Here is a 20,966-nt window from a genome sequence, read left to right as displayed (position 1 = left end):
CCCAGAGTTACAAGGAGCTGCCTGTGCCGGGAATCAAACTCAGTTCCTCAGGACCAAAGTCCACCATCCTAACCACTAGGCCAGTCCTCCACCCTGCTTTTGGATATGCTTTGTAATTTTGTTCTTTATAATAGTCTCTACCATTTTGCCCGGCACCAACATCAGACTCACCGGTCTATAATTTCCTGGATCTCCTCTGGAACCTTTTTTAAAAATCGGTGTTACATGGCCACCCTCCAATCTTCCGGTACCATGCTCAATTTCAAAGATAAATTACATATTACTAGCAATAGCTCTGCAAGTTCATTTTTCAGTTCTATCAGTAATCTGGGATGAATACCATCCAGTCTAGGAGATTTGCTACTCTTCAATTTGTAGAACTGCCCCATTACATCCTCCAGGTTTATAGAGAATTCATTCAGTTTCTCCGACCCGTCAGCTTCAAATACCATTTCTGGCACCGTTATCTCTCCCAAATCTTCCTCGGTGAAGACCGAATAAAAGAATTCATTTAATCTCTCTGCTATGGCTTTGTCTTCCCTGATCAACCCTTTTACCCCTCAGTCATCTAGTGGTCCAACCAATTCTTTTGCCGGCTTCCTGCTTTTAATATACCTAAAAAAACTTTTTACTATGTGTTTTTGCCTCCAACACAATCTTATTTCAAAGTCCCTCTTAGCCTTCCTTATCAGTGCTTTGCATTTGACTTGACATTGAAAAATCTACAGTCCTGCCAGTGGGAGGTGCTGTTTCACTGTCACATTTTCAATTTTGAAGGACAGGCAAGCTCTACAGCACTCCAGGGAACCTGCCTGTCCCTAGCAATTGGAAGTACAATATTGAAACACCACCCCCCACTGGCAGCAATGTAGGTGGACACCCGCTCAGCTTAGAGGGAACAGTGACCACACACATACACAGATACTTCCCCCTGGCCAAAATGGCAAGAGGATCACACCTTCTCTACTTTTGGCTCACCATCCTTATGGTTTGAATTATGTACATACTGATTATGTCAAAACAGTAATAAAAGATATGTATGTGTTAAAGTTGCTCAAGAATTGGCAAGGGGAGGATAGCTTTAGGTAGGGGGTTTCTTGATGGCCCTATTCATACCCCACAACTTGAAATGCTCTTTCATCCTGGTCAGCTGACGCTGTCTGAACCCCACTCTTTGCTTGGAAATGAAGTTAGCCTAATGACTGCTCTGAAGTCAAGCATTAGCTTTTTGTCTAAGGATTCCCTTCCCCCAAAGATCCCTTTAGGGAAGGGTAACGTAGCTCCATCTGAACAGAATAATTTTCTTTGATATTTTGAAGATTTTGATCTCGAACTGAGGAATGATTGCTAAGAACTATAACTGAGATATGCGATTTTCTAGGGATTCAGTTGCTAAGTTTGGGGATCTTGACAGTAGGTTGCAGGTATTGATTGTGAGATGCAGGCTGTGCATTCAGCTAGTATCTCAGGCATTAGAGGAGTAGCTTAGTGCAGCTCCTTGTGACTGTGGGCAAGTCACTTAACCCTCCTTTGCCCCAGGTACAAAATAAGTACTTGTATGCAATATGTAAACTGCTTTGATTGTCACCACAGAAAGGCAGTATATCAAGTCCCATCTCTTTTCTCAACTTAAGATAGAAGCGTTATAGTTTAATGTGTTAGTTACTATCTAATGAAATTTTATTGATGAAATATTTCACATAAGTTCTCAATTTTGCTAATGCTGACAATATTTCTTTGGTTTAATGTTATTATTTATCAAGTAGCATGCAAGTGGTGAATGACCAAGATGAGGGAGTTGGATAATATTGCTTCTTCAGATAGCCTGGATCTTACAGACTGGAAACTTCTCAGGATATTTTTCCCAAAAGCCACCATTCTTGTTATTTTCAGTACTGAAAAATATAAGTTGCTTGCATTGAAATTTTTAGTAAGAAAGATTTGCAATTTTGTGGGCAAAAGATTCAGGTTTTTCCTGTGCAATCTGGGGTTGGCATTTTGCCTAGGTGGTTGCCTAGGGCCAGATTCAGTAAATGGTGTTCAAAATTAGGTGCTGGGAAAAATCCGTGCTGAGTGTTATTCTATAAAGGGCTCTCCAGGCTGAGTGCCTTCTATAGCATAGCGTTTAGTTCAGATTCCTGCAACCAACTGTGGGCGTGAAGACTTATGCCAGCTGAAACCAGGTGAAAACCCTAGTGCACAAGTTAGGCATGCAGCCCCATAATTCTATGATATTGCACCTAAAGTTTTGGAATGCCCCTGACCCGCCCATGCCCCTTCCATGACTATGCCCCCTTTTGGTTTTGTGTGGACACTTTGGGTACAGGGTTATAGAATAGTACAGACAAGTCCAAATTAGCATCAATAAATACTACAGAATACTAGTACAACTAGTCCTATTGCTGGTATAAATGCCCTTGCTTAAATATGTGAATGGATTTGCATAAATTATAATATCCTATGATTTTTCATCATGTGGGCTGCTTGTGCCATGCAGGAGGCACGCCCTACTATACCTTCAGGTTTCTGGAGTTTAGGTTTTGGGATTGGTTTTATAGGTTTTGTGAGACTTGTGCCTGATGAAGTGTGGATGGCTGGTAGCAAGCGACGATAGCTCCTTCAGCTCTGTGACTAACTCCTTTGCACCTCAGAATTTACCAGAGAAAAGACAGTGTTCAACTACAAACAATTTTCCTGATATATACTTATTAATTGTAGTGTACAATGAGGGGCATAATTGAACGAAAACGTCTATCTCCATGGGCGTTTATCTCCGAGAACGGGTCCGTGAAGGGGCGGACCGAACCGTATTTTCGAAAAAAATAGACGTCCATGTTTTATTCGACAATTTGTGAGCTGGGCGTTTTTTGTTTTTCAGTGATAATGGAAAATGAAAGCGCCCAGCTCAAAAACAAATAAATCCAAGGCATTTGTTCATGGGAGGGGCCAGGATTCGTAGTGCACTGGTCCCCCTCACATGCCAGGACACCAACCGGGCACCCTAGGGGGCACTTTTACAAAAACAAAAAAAAAGGTAAAAGAGCTCCCAGGTGCATAGCACCCTTCCCTTGTGTGTTGAGCCCCCCAAATCCCCCTCAAAACCCACTGCCCACAAGTCTACACCATTATTATAGCCCTAAGGGGTGAAGGGGGCACCTACATGTGGGTACAGTGGGTTTGGGGGGTTGGACGACTAATAAGCATTAAGCAGCACAATTGTAACAGGTAGGGGGGGGATGGGCCTGGGTCCATCTGCCTGAAGTCCACTGCACCCCCTAACAACTGCTCCAGGGACCTGCATACTGCTGCCAGGGAGGTGGGTATTACATTTGATGGTGAAAATACAAAGTTGTGAAACATCATTTTTTGTGGTGGGAGGGGGTTAGTGACCTCTGGGGGAGTCAGGGGAGGTCATCCCCAATTCCCTCTGGGGGTAATCTGGTCATTTAGGGCACTTTTTGGGGCCTTATTCGTGAAAAAACAGGGTCCAGGAAAAGTGCCCTAAATTCTAGCTACAAACGCATACTTTTTTTCCATTATCGGCGAAAGGCGCCCATCTCTCCTCGGCCGATAACCACGCCCCAGTTCCACCTTCGCCACACCTCCGACACGCCCCGTCAACTTTGTACGCTTCCACGATGGAGTGCAGTCGAAAACGTCCAAAATCGCCTTTCCATTATACCGATTTATTCGTTTTTGTGAGATAAACGTCTATCTCCCGATTTGGGTCGAAATCTAGGCATTTTTCTCTTTCAATTATAAGGTGGAATGTAACATAGAATGGCAACCTAGATTTTATCTCATCACTGGTGGTCCAGGAACATCCACAGGGCTGAAGAAATAACTTTCCATCTAAAGCTACAAAGTTCCAAAGGAGCTGCTAACAACCCAGTGAAACCTGTTTTAAAAGAACTGCTTCTGAGTCTCAGAGTCCCTGAGTCTTATCACATTCACTGTTCCTTCTAGGCTGAGTGGGATTCCTCCACCTACAGTCCTACCAGTGATGGATGCTATTTCACTATCACATTTTCAATAGTAAGGGATAAGCAAGCTCTGCAGGACCTCTAGGATCTTGCCTGTTCCTAGCGATTGAAAGCACAATATTGAAGTGCCACCCTTTACTGGCAGCAATACAGTCAGAGGACTCCCGCACAGCTTAGAGAGAACAGTGATCACATTCCACGTGAAAACTCCAAGTGATTACTGAAAGGAACTGTTTTGAGGACTAAGGAGATAGAAGAGTTTGGATTTTATCTTGACTTTAGAGTTGGGAGTATCTGGCCACAGAGATATTGAATATAACTCAGATACCTTTATAGTTGCCTTTACCTATTGTCTGCCACTGTCAAATTATATTTTGCTTGAAGTGACTTTATTTGCGTAAATATTTGGTTCTGAACAACAACCTTGGAGTTGTTTGGCTTAGTGAGAAAGTGGACAGTGTGGTGAAGGAGTGGAGCTGCTTATCGGCATCCTGGAGTATTTCAGTCCTGGTCCTGGGTCCAAACAATAAATATTGTTTTTACAGGGGTTATCCACAAATCAGGTGCACACTAACCTCCAAATTCTGTATAGGACACCCAAATTTGGATGCAAATTTTGCTACTAAGTAGTAAATTTAAAAGAAACTGGAAAAAATATTTCTTCACTCAATGTATAAGTAAACTCTGGAATCCGTTGGCAGAGAATGTGTTAAAAGCAGTTAGCTTAGCAGGGTTTAAAAAAGGTTTGCATAATTTCCTAAAAGTCCATAAGCCATTATTAAGATGGACTTCGGAGAATCCACTGCTTATTTCTAGGATAAGCAACATAAAATCTGTTTTACTGTTTTGGGATCTTGCCAGGTACTTGTGACCTGGATTGGCCACTATTGGAAACAAGATACTAGGCTTGATGGACTTTTGGTCTGTCCCAGTATGGCACAAGCAAATAACATAAGAATAGCCATACTGGATCAAACTAATGGTCCATCTAGCCCAATATCCTGCTTCTAACAGTGGCAAATCCAGGTCACGAGTACCTGGTAGAAACCCAAATAGTAGCAAGATTCCATGCTACCAATCCCAGGGAAAGCAGTGGCTTTCCCATGTTTATCTGAATAGCAGACTATGGACTTTTCCTCCAGAAACTTGTCCAAATCTTTTTTTAAACCCAGATACATTAACCGCTGTTACTACATCCTCTGGCAAAATGTTCCAGAGATTAACTATTCATTGATTGAAAAAATATTTCCTCCTATTTGTTTTAAAATATTTCCATGTAACTTTCCAAGTCCCCTAATCTTTGTACTTTTTGAAAGAGTAAAAAATGGATTCATTTTTACTCATTCTACACCATACACCATTGTACACCTCAATCATATCCTCCCAGCCATCTCTTTTACAAGCTGATTAGCCCTAACCTCTTTTGCCTTTTCTCATTTGAAAGGAGTTCCATCCCCTTTATCATTTTGGTCGCTGTACTTTGAACCTTTTCTAATTCCTCTATATCTCAAGGTGAGGTCATACCATGGAGCAACATAAAGGCATTATGTTATTCTTGGTCTTAGTTACCATCCCTTTCCTAATCATTCCTAGCATCCTCTTTACTTCTTTGGCCACTGCTGCACACTGGGCAGAAGATTTCAGCGTATTGTCTACCATGACACCTAGGTCTTTTTCTTGGGTGCTGATTCCCAAGATGAATCCTAGCATCAGGTTGTAGGAACCCTGCTTTAGAATTACCCTCTTTAAATATTAAAAAGGCTTCACATATTAAATGAGTGAAATAAAATATTTATTTGTGTTTGTTGCCTTTAAAAGGATATAGACAATATAGACTGAGTAGAAGCTGTATTAGGACCTCTTCCTCAAAGCAATTTATCCAGATAACTATATACCTGGATCACTTGCACCTGTGAACTTCTCCACTCCAGTCCAGATTTCCAAAGATAAACTCAATTTATATGGCATTGTCCTCTTCAGAGAAAGGAAAACTCTCTCTCTCTCTAGCATATACACACCTACATTTGTTCACTCTTCAGAAACACATAAGCAATCTCTTGCTCTTTTGACATGCATATCTACACACACACACACATGTACTTTCACCCTCCTTACACATATATGCACATGCACACTTGATATTCATACACACACTCGTGCAAACAGATACTCTTCTGGTCAGCCTGCCACTTATATGCTCATTTATTGAGTGTTTCCACCTGCAACCAGCCATGCCCATTCTCATATAGAGTTTTTGCAGTTACTGCCAGCTCATTTCCTCTTCGTACAGAGGCTCCCTCTCAATCCTTCTTAGTACTCCCCCCCCAAATCCAGGACACTGCCTGGTTTCACTAGCTGTCTACAGGATCAGTCAACTGCCCTGTATAGATCTGAGATATTAGATGGCATGAATGGGCAAACTGGATAGGCCACATAGAGGGGCATAATCGAACGTCGCCGGCCAAATAGATCGCCGGCGATCTATGTTGGCAGTGGCGCTACAGCTGTCCGGAACCATATTATCGAAAAAGATGGCCGGGCCATCTTTTTTGTCGATAATATGGTTTAGCCCGGCCAAATGCCGTGGAGTTCGCCGGGTTTCAGATGGCTGGGTTTGTTTTTCAGCGATAATGGAAAGTTATGTCGGCCATCTCAAACCCTGGCCAAATTCAAGGCATTTGGCCATGGGAGGAGGCAGCATTTTTAGTGCACTGGCCTCCCTGACATGCCAGGACACCAACCAGCCACCCTAGGGGTCACTGCGGTGGACTTCAGAAAAGCTCCCACGTGCATAGCTCCCTTACTTTGGGAGCTGAGCCCCCCAACCCCCCCCAAACCCACTACCCACAAATGTACTGCACTCACTAAAACTGCTCCAGTGATCTGCATACAGCCTCTAGGACTTATTGCTGCTGTATAACTTTGACACACCAGTTCACACCTGAAGACTAATCTCTCTGAAAAAGTCCTTTCTTGAAATAACCACGTTTACTCACAGTTAACTGCAGATCAGAGGTTGTGCCCCACTGGCAAAGAGTCCCCTGGTACTAAGATTAGCAGTAGGTCAGAGCTGGCACAATGGTGTACCCTGGCAGCGCTATAGAAATGCTAAGTAGTAGTAGTAGTAGTAGTAGTAGTGTACAATGCCCTCTTTCAGCACCATTCAAGGAAACAACTATGTTCTCTAATGTGGGTAACACAGGAAAGGGAAGTAAAGCTGGCTTACAAAAATGGACACTACCGCATAGACTACAACAGGAAACAAAACAGGACACACTCTGACCCAGTTAGCAGGGGGGAAAAGCACCATGGGAGTAGAGCCTAGTACCCTACACCCACCACAATGCATTGCTAATGTGACTCTGCAGGGCACCTAACAGAAAAGGTGTCACACTCACCCGAGAGCCACATCGCAACCAGGGAAAGGCTATCGGAGGATACAACACATTCTGCTGTCATGGAGGTGGGCACGGCATTTGAGGCTGGCATACAGGCTGGCAAAAAAGGTTTTTAGTTTTATTTTTTAGTATGGAAGGGGGTTGGTGATCACTGGGGGAGTATGAGGAGGTCATCCCCCATTCCCTCCAGTGGTCATCTGGTCATTTGGGGCATCTTTTTGAGGCTTGGTCATGAAAATAAAAGGACCAAGTAAATCCGGCGAAATACTGCTTAACGCCGCTTTTTTTCCCATTATCGGCGAAAGTCGGCCATCTGGTAGCCACGCCCATGCCTGCCCATGTCCAGTCTTCGCTAATCTACCGACATGCCCCCTTGAACTTTCGCCGGCAAAGCGACGGGAAAGCGGCGATGCTGTCAAAAATGCCGCTTTCGATTATACCGATTTCACCGCTTTTAGGAAATTGCCGGCCATCTCCCGATTTGTGTCGGAAGATGGCCGGTGATCACTTTCGATTATAAGCTGGATAATCTTTATCTGCATTCATTGTGCATACTTCTTCAGAAAGAACACACACTCTTTTTGAAAACTATGCGCTGATGCAGAAACTAGAAAATCAGAGATGTCAAACTATCCAGTTCTAGGCTTGAGATTTTGAGAGTCTTGAATTTCTGACCACCCCATCCTGGTGCATTATGGGACCTGCAGCATTGATTTCAATGGACAGGATCAGGCACTACAAATCCTCCACTGTTTTGGGATGTATGTTCAAACCGGGACTGGCCAGAAGTCTCCAGCTTGGAACTGGGTAACTTGGCATCACTGGAAAACAGAAAAGAGAATGGGGCAGCAGACAATCTTGATAGATTGTGCTCTCTTTACAAATAACGTGCACTCTTTGTGAATTGTGTGTACTCTGCAAAATGCTCTCTCTTTTGGAAGAGTGTGCACTGTTAACAACACATTAAAAATTAAATTTTGTGTTTTTTCTGTTTTTATTTGAAAACATGAAATGATATAGGAAATGTCTTTTTTAAATAAACACACATCTCTACTTAACAGCAGCCTTCATTGCCATTGTAAAGCTTACTTGCAGCTCTTCATCGTTCCTCCACTTTCTTCTATTTACACAGTGCCCTGAGCTATGTTGAGGCCATGGTCAGGGAAGTGGAAAGCTCACCCCGTGGCTGAATTAAAATAGTAAAAAAAAATCTTACATTGTGGGGTCCTTTTACAAAGGTGCACTGAAAAGTGGCTTGCGGTAGTATAGGCAGGGGTTTTAGGTGCGCACAGATCCATTTTTCAGTTCGCCTGCAAAAAATTCCTCTTTTTTTGCCAAAAATGGATGTGCGGCAAAATCAAAACTGCCGCACGTCCATTTTGGGTCTGAGCCCTTATTGCCAGCCATAGACCTAGTGGTAAAAAATGTGGGTGGTAATGACCTGCACGTGTCAGATGCCACTTGGCATGCGCCCGTTGCGTGTGTCAGAAAATGAAAAATATTTTTCAGATGCTCATAGTGGACACACACCAAAATTGAAATTACTTTAAGGGCCATGCAGTTACCGGGCAGTAACTCCAATTTGGCATTTGCTGGATGCACATAGGCGCCTATGCAGCTTAGTAAAAGGGGCCCCTAAGCTTGTTATTCTTTACTCTAAAAGAATCACCAGAAATCCCTTTGCTTTGAAAACTATGTGCATATAGCTGGCTTATGCATAGAAAAAGTGATTGAAATAAAATGGAATGATAAAGTAGTGAACATAGGAAGGAACAGAATATTCTTAGGAGAAAAGGTGATGTGAGGGGAGGACACATAACTCCTGGAAGACATTGAAATATGCTGGTTTGGATGTGGGGCTTATTTAGAGGGGGAAAAAAGACAATTTTGAATTTTGGAAAGCTTGGGTTCATAGAATGGTAGTTGATAACAAGACTAATTCAGAAACTAAAATATATCAACAAGGGAGTAGAATTGATTGAGAAAGGGAGTGGATTTACTGAGACGGAGATATTGGAAGAGAGCATTAAAGCAGGACAAGGGTGTTGAGAAAGAGATGGGGGAGGAGATCGAACTGGAGATCAAACTAAGAGGAAAGAGCAGAGGTGAAGCTTTAGAAAGAGACAGAGGGAGAGGAGAGAGATCATTATAGGAAAGTGAGAGAGGCAGAAACAGAAAGAGGCTCGCAGACAAGGATGGTTTTCTACAACACACAGCATACTGTGCTGCTTCACAGCTTGAGCTGTGAATATAAATCTACTCTTGCAGCATCAGAAAAAGAGATTCTCTTTATAATTTAAATAAGCATTCTAACATCCTAAAGAAAACAAATCATGTCAAGATTACCAGCTGATATCAACTGCTAACAAATCTTATGGAATAGCTGAGCAGAAAATATGTTCATCTGTAAGATGGAATTGTTACAGTACCTCGGACAGTTCCTGTGCTAACCCAGAGGGAAACCATTTGAAAATACTGAGACTTTTAACAGAAGCTTTGCTTGTGTGTCTGCCCATTCAGAGAATTGAAATCAGATATTTATTTCTTTTTAAAATCAAACTGCATGTGCTAGAAAATCTGCTTTATGGATGAAGAGTTTCTGGATGGGATGTTTTGATTTCTACCTGGATCTACTTGGGTTTGAAACAAAAAGACAGAGAGGGAGAAAGAGAAGCAGATGATTTATTCATGTTTGTGTTAACCTGAAAGGAATGATGACTGAAGAAGGATGTGCTCCAGCAGTCAGATTATTGGAAGCCTTTTGGTGCTTTCTGTGCTGGAGATAGGGCTCGGGGTATCCAGCATGGCCGTAGGTGCTGTCAGTTTCAACAAGGTCCGAACAGAAGAGAAGCCTCAGCTGGGAGACTCCTCTCCGGTATGGAGCGGGGTGTGTGTACGTTAGACATTTCACTCTCTTTAAGTCTTTAATGGTTATCATTCTGAGGTAGCTCTCATGTAAACCACATTCCTTCAAACTAGATGTGGTTTGCAAGGCAACTTTTGCATGCTAGAAGGATTTACCTTCTGACATAGTTTTAAACGTTTAACTTTATTTAAAGTCATACAAGAGGTTATCAGATGCTCAATTCTTTAATGCAAACATTGATTTCAAAACTTCAAATTTAGGCTCCAGCTTCTAATAGTTTTAACAACATACCCTTTGAGTTACTTGATATATAAAGTAGAAGGTAGCATTTTAAAATATATATTATTTTATCTTATTGTGCACACTGAAAAGCAAAACACATTTCTAACATATTTTCCTGGGATAGTAAAAACAAAATTACTAACCAAATGATTTGACTATGCAGTTGTGAGGGTTTTTACCTTTCTTATTTGATTTTGGATGTGTCATGATACTATCAGATTTGATTAGATGGTATATGAAATGCCATCTCATGCTGACATGGAGTGCTAGGGATATCTATTTTAAAAACATCAACACATAGTGACAGGTCCTAACTTGAAACTGGTTGCTATTAATACAGTCCCTGGTATTTAACCTGCTCTCATGGTCATTGTAGAAAAAGACCTTTGCAGGATAGTTCCCAGAAAACAAAAATCTAACTGAACAGAAAAATAAAGACAGTAGAGGCACAACATTTAGCAGCATTTAAAAAAAAAGATTATAGATGCCAAACAAAATGTGAAAAGAGTTTTTGGTTTACTTCTGATCTGACAGGTCTTAATTTTCTATCATTCACAGTGATGAAGCCTTTTTAAATTGATTTATTTTTCAAACCAGCAGGGCTCAGGTAACATATAGCAAATCATGACATATTTATTTTTATATGTATTTATTTATGGCATTTGATATACTGCACATTTGCCTCAAAGTAAGCATCACAGTGGTTTACAATTTTAAAAAGGACTCAGAGGAGCAGGAATGGAGGAAAATAGACAAGAAAATTCTGTATTTGACATGAGCAATGACAGGAAGCCAGTGGTCGTAAGTAACTGAGGATGGGGAGGGTGTGACATGATCAAAACAGCTGGTGCTGTATAATAATTTAACGGCAGTTGACCGAATGAGTTGGAAGCATTTAAAGGTGTGAAGGGGGACAGCAGAGTAGAGCAAGTTGCAGTAGTCAAGGTGGGACACGATAAGTGCCAGAATGAGGGGACACAATGAGAGGATAGATGGCATTGAGACAATGGCAAAGAATGAGGAACAAATAACTGAATCTGATGAGCTTTTATTTCCCTGAGTAGTAAATACAGTAGTACTCCACCGTTCCGATCATGTTTGCTGGTTTCTGCATCTGAAGAAAAAGCATTTTTGTGCTTTTGAGATATAACCATAAATGCTGATATGGACACTAGGCATGTTTTATTGGTATTTTTTTGGTTAGAACTGAACATGACTAACCACATCTCATATTTGTCTTAGGACTGTTGATCATAATTGTTTGAATGATGGAATTAACTTTGTTCGTCCAATACTGATTAAAAAAATTCAAAATTTCAATGAAGACAACATGGGCTTATAAAGCAGTGTCTTTTATTTTGGGCTCAAGCAGACTCATCTGCTAAGAACTTGCTTTTATATTCCTTCCCCCCCCCCCCCTCCCGATATTCAAAAGTATTTCAGTGCACTCCTTCAGCGCACTGTTCCTGTCTGGTTTCCACTCGGCATTCTGCCTTTTTTTTTCCCAAGCCCCTACTCTTTGGAATTCCCTCCCTTTTGACCTATTTGTCCACTCTCACCTTTCCTCAGCACTGCTGGGAATAGGGTGGTGGGTCACTGGCAGCAGAGCACTCTTTTCCCTCTTCCCCTATTTTCTTTCCGTTTGTGGCCTGTACATGATGGCTTTCCTTTCTAGCTCCTTCATTTTTGATTTGTAAATCACTTTGGTTGCCTGGCTGAAAGGCAGTATATCAAATTGGAATAAATGATAAGCACTTAACCACTGATATTCAGTGGGAGATAATTGGTTAGCTCCCGCTGAATATCCTGGTTAGCGGCTAGCCACTAACTGGCTACATCTTGCAACATAGCTGACTAGGGACAGATATTCAGCACCAAACTGGCTATGCTGAGTGGTCAAAATAGGCAGTTTAAATAGTAGGCCTATCTTTGACCACTAAAAAACTAACCAGTTAGTGCTGAATATCGGCATATCTGGTTAACTTTTTAATGGCCAAAATGAACCCAAATATTCAATATCAGTCACCAGAAATGGCCTGGCATTGAATATCCAGGGTCATTGGTGATCACAGAACTTCTGTGGGCTGAGTTCTAGCCCTTTGTGTTTTGTATAGGTGTCTCCAAGGTAAGGGATAGGATTAATGTTGGATGCTGAGAACAATGTAATTAAACCTATTGTTTTGCCAAACTAGGATTCTTAAAGCCATTATCCCCTGGATTCTATAAATGGCGGTCAAAATTGTGTGCTGGAAATTGGGCATGTGTCCAATTTCTCTGCATAATTTAATTTAATAATTAATTAGTGCTGATAATTGGGTGCTAATAATTATTTATGCTAATTGGCAACTATTAGAATTTATGTGTGCATCTTGCAAGGCATATTCTATAAAGAAGTGTGTATAAATTCTAGTGCATGGATCTGAAAAGAGGGCATGGCTATGGGAGGGGCTTGTGGTGGGGCATGGGCATTGCAAGAATTTATGTGCACTGTTACAGAATATGCCTGATCCGCACCTAATTTAGGCAGTGGGATGTACACCAGGTTTCAGTTGGTGTAAATCCTTCCACCAAAACGTTAGGCACAGCTCCTGGTGCTAGGTGCTCTTCTATAAATGGTGCAACTTGGCATACCATTTATAGAATAGGGTTTAGCGCTTATTTTTTCCGGCATTGATTTTTCAGCGACATATATAGAATCAAGTCCTGCGTGGGTAAATAATGATTTACTTGGGTAAAACAGCTGTCTGAATATTATTGTATTCTCTCTCAATTCAACTAAATGTATACATGCCATGGTATTCTACAACATACTTATATTAAGATTTATCTGGGGCTGGGGGAGAGGGAGAGAAGAGATCCTTCCAGAAATGTGTTTGCTGCAGGATCAGAATACAGTTTGTGCAGATGACATTTTCAAATCTGTGTTATATCCTTCATATGGAAAAGGAAGACAAAAAAAAATGTACAGTTACTTTAGCGGCCGATATTCAGACGTAACTCCCGCGATCACCGCTAAACCCAAATATTCAATGCTGGGTCATTTCTGGTGACTGGCATTGAATACCCAGCTTATTTTTTGATGGTTAGAAGATAACTGGCTTTGTTGATATTCAGACTGAGCCGGTTGTCTTCTAACCGGCCAAAGATATCTCACATATTCACATGGCCAAATATAGTCGCTAAAGTGGGGCTGAAAATTGGCGGATATCCGGTTATGTCAGCCAATATAACCAACTATGTGCTAGCCACTAACCGGTGATATTCTGCGGGAGGTAGCCAGTTATCCCCCTGTTGAATATCACTTGGTAGCCAGTATGGGGCATTTAACTGGCCAGGTGCCAATCCTGGCCGGTTAAATGCTTTTGAATTCCTGGGGGGGGGGGGGGGGGGGGTTGTCTCCCTGGAAAGTTTTAAATGGAAAGTACAAGCATACTTTTCCTTTGATACTGGGTGCAATGTCTGTTGGTCAAAAGCTATCTGCAGACTTTGAATCAGTCAATTTGAAAATCCATCTCTCTGCTTACGATAATTCACTATATTTATATTTGAATTAACATTTCATGCCAATAGTTTTCAAACACCTCTGAATAAAATCAAAGACAATAAAGATCCATCATTTTCTTTCCTCCTCACAGTACAAAAATTGTGGTCTTAAAACTAGTACGTGCTAAGTAGTTAAAGCAGGAATTAAAATGTGTTCACAGATAATGCCATGGCTTGACACTTAGCACTCACTAGATCAAGTTTCAAGTTTTAATTTTATTTTAGATGTGCTGTCTTTCAAAGTAGTATCTAGGCAGTTTACAATTCAATCAGGAATACCTTTAAGACATATGATTTTACTGTTAACATCAGTTATTAGTAACTAGGTCTCACAGTATAAGATGGGACCTGTGCTAAAATAGCATGAGCTAGTGATAAAATAACACATTTTAACAGTAGCCCACAATTATTTCTACACTGCGCAGTGACATAAAATCAGAAATCCATAAAACATATTGGACACATCTACAGCATAGGAGCCAGCTCTGTGGGTGCTGTGGGTGCTTGAGCACCTCCAATATTGAGAAAATTCCTTGTGTGTGTCCAGGGATGGGGTTATTTCTACTAGGCTTAGCACCCCCAATAAATTTGAAAAGTTGGCTCCTATGACTACAGTACAAAACATATAGGAATACAACCCCCAAATAAATAAGGGGAACAAGAACAGGATATCTGATAGGGGTATGGATGTCAGACAAACTAAGTGATAGGGACTACTGAGAAAATTAAAAACCAATGGGATAGTAGGCAATGTTCTCTTGTGGATTAGGAATTAGTTGAAAGATAGAAAATAGAGGGTAGGGTTAAATGGCCAATTCTCTCAGTGGAGGAGGGTGAATAGTGGAGTGCCCCAAGGATCTGTACTGGGACTGGTGCTATTTAACATATTTATTAATGATCTAGAAATGGGAATGAGAGGTAAGGTGATTAATTTGCAGATAACACAAAACTATTCAAAATTGCAAAAATGCATGCGGATTATGAAAAACTGCAGGAAGACCTTAGAATCCTAAGACCTTAGAAAGTTGGAAGACTGGACATGCAAAAGGCAGATGAGTTTTAATGTGGACAAATACATGTAAGCAACAACAAATTTAGAAAACAAAGAAGGTTTTGTAAGTGGAAATTAAGCTGATTGTCTAGAACCATACCTACAAACCACAGCAAAAGTAATATATTTAATTTAATTTAATTAATTAATTTATTTATTAATTAGGATTTATTTACCACCTTATTGAAGAAATTCACCCAAGGTGGTGTACAACAAAATCAATCTGAATATAGGCAATATCAACAGAAAAGTATCCAAATAACAGTACATTGGCCACCCTGATTGCAGAGTTGTAGGCCTTGTTATTCACCAGAGCAGCTTTATCCAGGGCTCCACTTAGTGCAGTATTCCAGGTGGATACCTGGCCCTCCAGTGGGAGTGATAAAAAAAAAGTGGTGAATGATAGATCACAAATGACAACAAAGGTAGCTTTACTATGATGTGAAGTTTACAATGTCAGCACAATATGCAATAAAACATAATAATAGGAAGCAGAGAGTGTAAACAGAAGTGGAGTATAAAAACAGATAAGATAGAATAACAGGAGTTAGAGAATAAGGGGAATAACTTAAATAAAGTTGCCTGTGGAGTCAGAAAGATACATGAAAATGATTTCAGCTAGGGTAGGAGTGGATTAGCAAGTCCCACTACAGTACTGTATTTGTAGCCAGTGTTAATGCTTATGTGTGTGAGACTAGTAAATTAGTCAAAAGCCTGGGAGAAGAATCCACAGTGAAGGTACTATAGGTATTTGATGCCCCCGGAAGTGTAGTGTATTGGGATAGGGAGAGTTTTGTCAACTAGGTTTAGTTTAAGCCTATTTCCTTTAACCAGTCTGCAATCCATAAACTTACAGGTAATGTCTTGTAGTAAATGTGAATCACAACAATTGAGAGGAACCAGTAACTGGATATCAACAGCTTAGAAAAAATGAGGTGAAGCAGAGGCTCTAAACTAAAGACTCCAAAGGTGTCATGAAGATTTTAAAAAGAACAGGAACTAGAAATGCACTCAGTCTGCGGCTCCTCACTACCTCTCCACCCTCATCTCCCCCTATGTTCCCGCCCGCAACCTCCGCTCACAGGACAAAGCCCTTCTCTCAGTACCCTTCTCCACCACTGCCAACTCCAGGCTCCGCTCATTCTGCCTTGCCTCACCCTATGCCTGGAACAATCTTCCTTTACCCATACGCCATGCCCTCTCCCTACCCATCTTCAAATCTCTGCTTAAAACTCACCTCTTCAATGCTGCCTTCGGCGCCTAACCGCTCGAGAAATATAAAATGCCCCAATCTATCCACCCTATCAGATTAACTGTTCACTCGTCCTCTAGATTGTTCACTTGTCTTTAGATTGTTCTCTTGTCTTTTAGATTGTAAACTCTTTGAGCAGGGACTGTCCTTCTATGTTTAAATTGTACAGTGCTGCGTAACCCTAGTAGCGCTTTAGAAATGTTTGTTAGTAGTAGTAAATGATCCTTATGGAATTAACGGATTAAATGCCATCAAGTTGAAACCAACTCCTGGTAACCATATAGATTGACTTTCTCCAAAATATCCCAAAGCAAGACTTTTCACCATTGCTGTTTCTGTGCCAGCATTTCTGCACTGCTCTCACGGCACAAAATATTTGGCTGCAATAATTTTGGCCATGCTATAATTTTGGACGTGGCTGAAATTTTTACTCTTATAAATCTGTTGGCACTGAAACAGCAAAACAGCAAAAGTAGAGGCTGACAAATGTGCAAACCAATAGGGAGATAATATCAAGAAACAGTTTATTCAGAATATTCATATCAAGGACCCAAAAGCAACCATCCTTAGCAGGGGGGAGAGGGGATGGGTATGTTTCACCCCTTGCCACAGGTGCTGGTTCTCAGAAGCAGTGCCTCTGAATGTTCTCTGCTGTGCAGCTGGGCTGTTCTTAGGAGCAGCTGAGGGATCCTCGAGCAGAAGGGAAATTTTGGCTGCTCCAGGTGGTGCATGTGATGGAGGGCAGAACAGCAGAACAGGCTTCCTGAAGAACTGTCCTCCCTCACAGGCACGGCCTGGGGCAGCCCACATTTCCCTTCTACTGAAGGACCTATGGCTGCTCCCGAGAACCACCCCAGTTGCATAGCTGTGAGCAGGCACAGGCCCTGTTCTGAGAACCAGCACATGGAGTGTGTGTGTTTGGGGGGGAAGTTCCTGTTTTGGCATTGGCAGAAGTATGGGAGCAATAATTTTGGCCACATTCAAAATTCCAGCACAGCCAAAATTATTGCATTGAAAAGTCACAGCACAGAAATTCCAACATTGAAACAGCAACACCAAAAACTGAAATAATTATAGGGGCCAACAATGATGCAGTTAGCTTCATAGTGCCCAAGATTTTCTCAGCTACCAAGATAGAAGGTTGATTAAACATGAGAAGAGCCATGGGAATGCTGTCATTAAACTGGGAAAATATAGTTGGGCTTAAGTCCAATAGGCTTTGGACTAGGAGATGTGTAAAGCTTCAAGGACAAAGTTGAGGAAAAATAATCTTGCACATTTGTCCAGAAATGCTGAAGTGAATTGGTCAGGTCATTCTATCAGGGTTAAAGGAGGGAGGAGAGTGGCATGTGAGATTTTTTTAAAAGTTCAAAAAGTCATGGTCCTTGTCCATGCCAACTACTGTAATGGAATCTACACAGGATGTAAGGAACAAACGCTAAAGAAATTGGAAACAGCATAAAATACAGAAACTATACTTAAATTCAGAAAGATTCGATTCAATAGCGTGAGACCTCTACTCCCAAAACTATACTGGCCATCTATCAAAACATACATATCCTTCAAGATCTGTTCACTGGTCTAAAGAATCACCTTCGGCCTCTCGCCGGGATACATGACCAGCCTAATAGATCTACCAATCTGTTACACAACCAAAAGTGTAAGATAATACTTTAACCTATACTTCCTGAGATGCCAAGGTCTAAAATACAAATCCACCCTAACCACTAGGAGGAGTGGCCTAGTGGTTAGGGTGGTTCCCACTTCAGGCACAGGCAGCTCCTTGTGACTCTGGGCAAGTCACTTAACCCTCCATTGCCCCATGTAAGCCGCATTGAGCCTGCCATGAGTGGGAAAGTGCGGGGTACAAATGTAACAAACAAAAAAAAAAAACAGCTTCCAAAATCTGGAACACACTACTGAAAAACCTAAAATTTATAAACAATTACCTAACATTCCAAAAACACTTGAAAGCCTATTTATTCAGAGAATTCCTTTCCAACAACCTAACCAAGTAGGTCACCGGACAACACTCCACGATCACGGACAGAACTGAACTAAGTTTGTATCACCTCAATCATGCAATATGTCTCCTACAAGATAACTGTAAACTTCATGAATCTATGTAACCTGTAAACTCTGTACATAAATATATCTAATCTGTAAGCCACATTGAACCTAAAAACCAGCTGGAAAATGTGGGGTACAAATGCAGAACTAAAGAATAAAATTAATAAATGAAGAGAGAGATGTAATAGATTTTTATTGCCACCCTGACTGCAAAGCTGTAGGCCTTTGCCAACTCCTTATAAGAACACAGTGAATCAGCTTACCAAGGGCTTGGTTTGTTAAGCTGCACTATAGGAGCACTAACATTTAGTGCATGCTAACGCTAGAGACGCCAATGGGTGTCTCTAGTGTTTAGCGCATGCTAATTTTAGCGTGCACTAACAATGTTAGCGCGCCTTAGTAAACAGGGCCCCTTGTTTTTCACTACAGCAGCTGTATGCAGGGCTCCATTTATTCCAGGTGGAGACCTGGCCTTCCTGTGGGAGTGATGAAAAAGTGGTCTGTGATAGATCGCAGATGGCAATAAAGACATCTTTGCTATGATGTGAATTTTCCACTTGTGTTTTATCCCTGGACCTGGCTCCCTAATAAAGAATGGACATGTCAGAGAAAATAAGAACTATGGGACCCTTTTACTAAGCCAAGTAAGCGTCTATGTGTGCCCAACCTGCGTGAAAATGGAAATACTGCCAGGCTACCGCATGGCTCTTGCAGTAATTTTTCTTCACCCAACGTGTAATTAAACTCTGGAATTCGTTGCCGGAGAAAGTGGTGAAGGCGGTTAGCTTGGCAGAGTTTAAAAAGGGGTTGGACGGTTTCCTAAAGGACAAGTCCATAAACCGCTACTAAACAGACTTGGAAAAATTTGGGAAGCTTGCCAGGTGCCCTTGGCCTGGATTGGCCGCTGTCGTGGACAGGATGCTGGGCTCGATGGACCCTTGGTCTTTTCCCAGTATGGCATTACTTACGTACTTACGTATGTACTTAATTTCATTTTTGGCGCATGTACAATATGAACATCTGAAAAATAATTTTTATTTTTGGATGCACATATTGGACGCGCACCAAGTGGCAGTTGACACGCGTAGGTCATTACCGCCTGGCTACCACGTGAGTCTTTACTGCTAGGTCAATGGCTGGTGGTAAGGTCTCAGACCCAAAAGGCATTTTTTACAGGTGCGCATGCCCAAACTCACGCCTACACTACCGCAGCCCATTTTTTCAGCACACCTTAGTAAAAGGACCCCTAAGAATAGTCAGTCCATGGAAAACAAATATAAGAACAGCCTATTAGGCACATTTTCGAAAGAGATGGATGTCCATCTTTTGACATAAATCGGAACTTCAACGTCCATCTCTCAGAAACGTCCAAATCGGTATAATCAAAACCCGATTTTGGACGTCTCCAACTGAAGTCCGTCGCAAGGACGTCCAAATTTCAAGGGGGGCGTATTGGAGGCATGGTGAAGGCGGGACTTGGGCTTTCCTAAGACTTGGACGTCTTTGACCTATAATTGAAAAAATCAGAGACGTCCATGCCTAACACTTAGACGTTTTCACCCGGATGTGTTTTTGTTATGAATAAGGCACAAAAAGGTGCCCGAAATGACCAGATGACCACTGGAGGGAATCAGGGATGACCTCCCCTTATTCACCCAGTGGTCACTAACCCCTCCCACCCTCAAAAAATCATGAAAAATATTATGTGCCAACCTCTATGCCAGTCTTAGATGTCATACTCAGGTCCATGACAGCGCATGCAGGTTCGTGGAGCAGTTTTAGTGGGTGCAGTACACTTCAGAGAGGCAGACCCAGGCCTATACCCCCCCACCTATTACATTTGTGGAGGAAACAGTGAGCCCTCCAAAACCCACCAGAAACCCTCTGTGCCCACATATAGGTGCCCCCCCCCTTCACCGTAAGGGCTATGGTAGTGGTGTGCACACAAGGTAAGGGAGGTATGTAACTTGGAGCATTTTATGAAGTCCACTGCAGTGCCCCCTAGGGTGCCCAATTGCTGTCCTGGCATGTCAGGGGGACCAGTGAACTAGAAATGCTGGCTCCTCCCATGTCCAAATGGCTTGCATTTGGACATTTTGACACGGACATCTTTGGTTTCGAAAATCGCTGAAACTCAAGGACGTCCAAATTTAGGGATGTCCAAATCTAACGACATCCTTGATATTTCAAAACAAAAGATGGACGTCCATCTTTTTTTGAAAATACGCTCAGATTTGGAAGTTTTACAAAGACTTTCAAATCCCAACTTAGACGTTTCTTTCGAAAATGCCCCTCCACATAAGTTCCAAGTATGAGTAGATATTAGATTGTAAGACTCCATTAATGAGTTAGAGGAATTCAGTGGAGGTTGATAAATTAAATGAAAATTGTCTGAAAATGTGAATATTGGTTGGAAGGCTTGGTCCACAATTCATGAAAGAGACTGGATGTGTAAAGAGTTTAAGTTTAGTTTAGTGAATCACAGCTAAGCTACCCCCTTTTCTATGGTCTCTGTTAACCA

The 20,966-nt window shown here is 41.6% G+C and overlaps 1 protein-coding gene across 1 annotated transcript in view; it reads left to right on the top strand.

The window, feature by feature from the left end:
* Positions 1 to 10,109: 10,109 nt before the first annotated feature.
* Positions 10,110 to 20,966, top strand: part of TMEM196 (transmembrane protein 196) — a 62,269-nt gene continuing 51,412 nt past the window's right edge. The window contains exon 1 of the mRNA XM_030204380.1: positions 10,110 to 10,256. Coding sequence (XP_030060240.1) covers positions 10,110 to 10,256 — 147 coding nt within the window. The remainder of the gene's footprint in view (positions 10,257 to 20,966) is intronic.

This window comes from Microcaecilia unicolor, chromosome 1 (genome assembly GCF_901765095.1).
Source record: "Microcaecilia unicolor chromosome 1, aMicUni1.1, whole genome shotgun sequence".
NCBI lineage: Eukaryota > Metazoa > Chordata > Amphibia > Gymnophiona > Siphonopidae > Microcaecilia > Microcaecilia unicolor.
The sequence above is the reverse complement of the archived record's forward strand: the minus strand, read 5'-3'. Positions and strand labels throughout refer to the sequence as shown.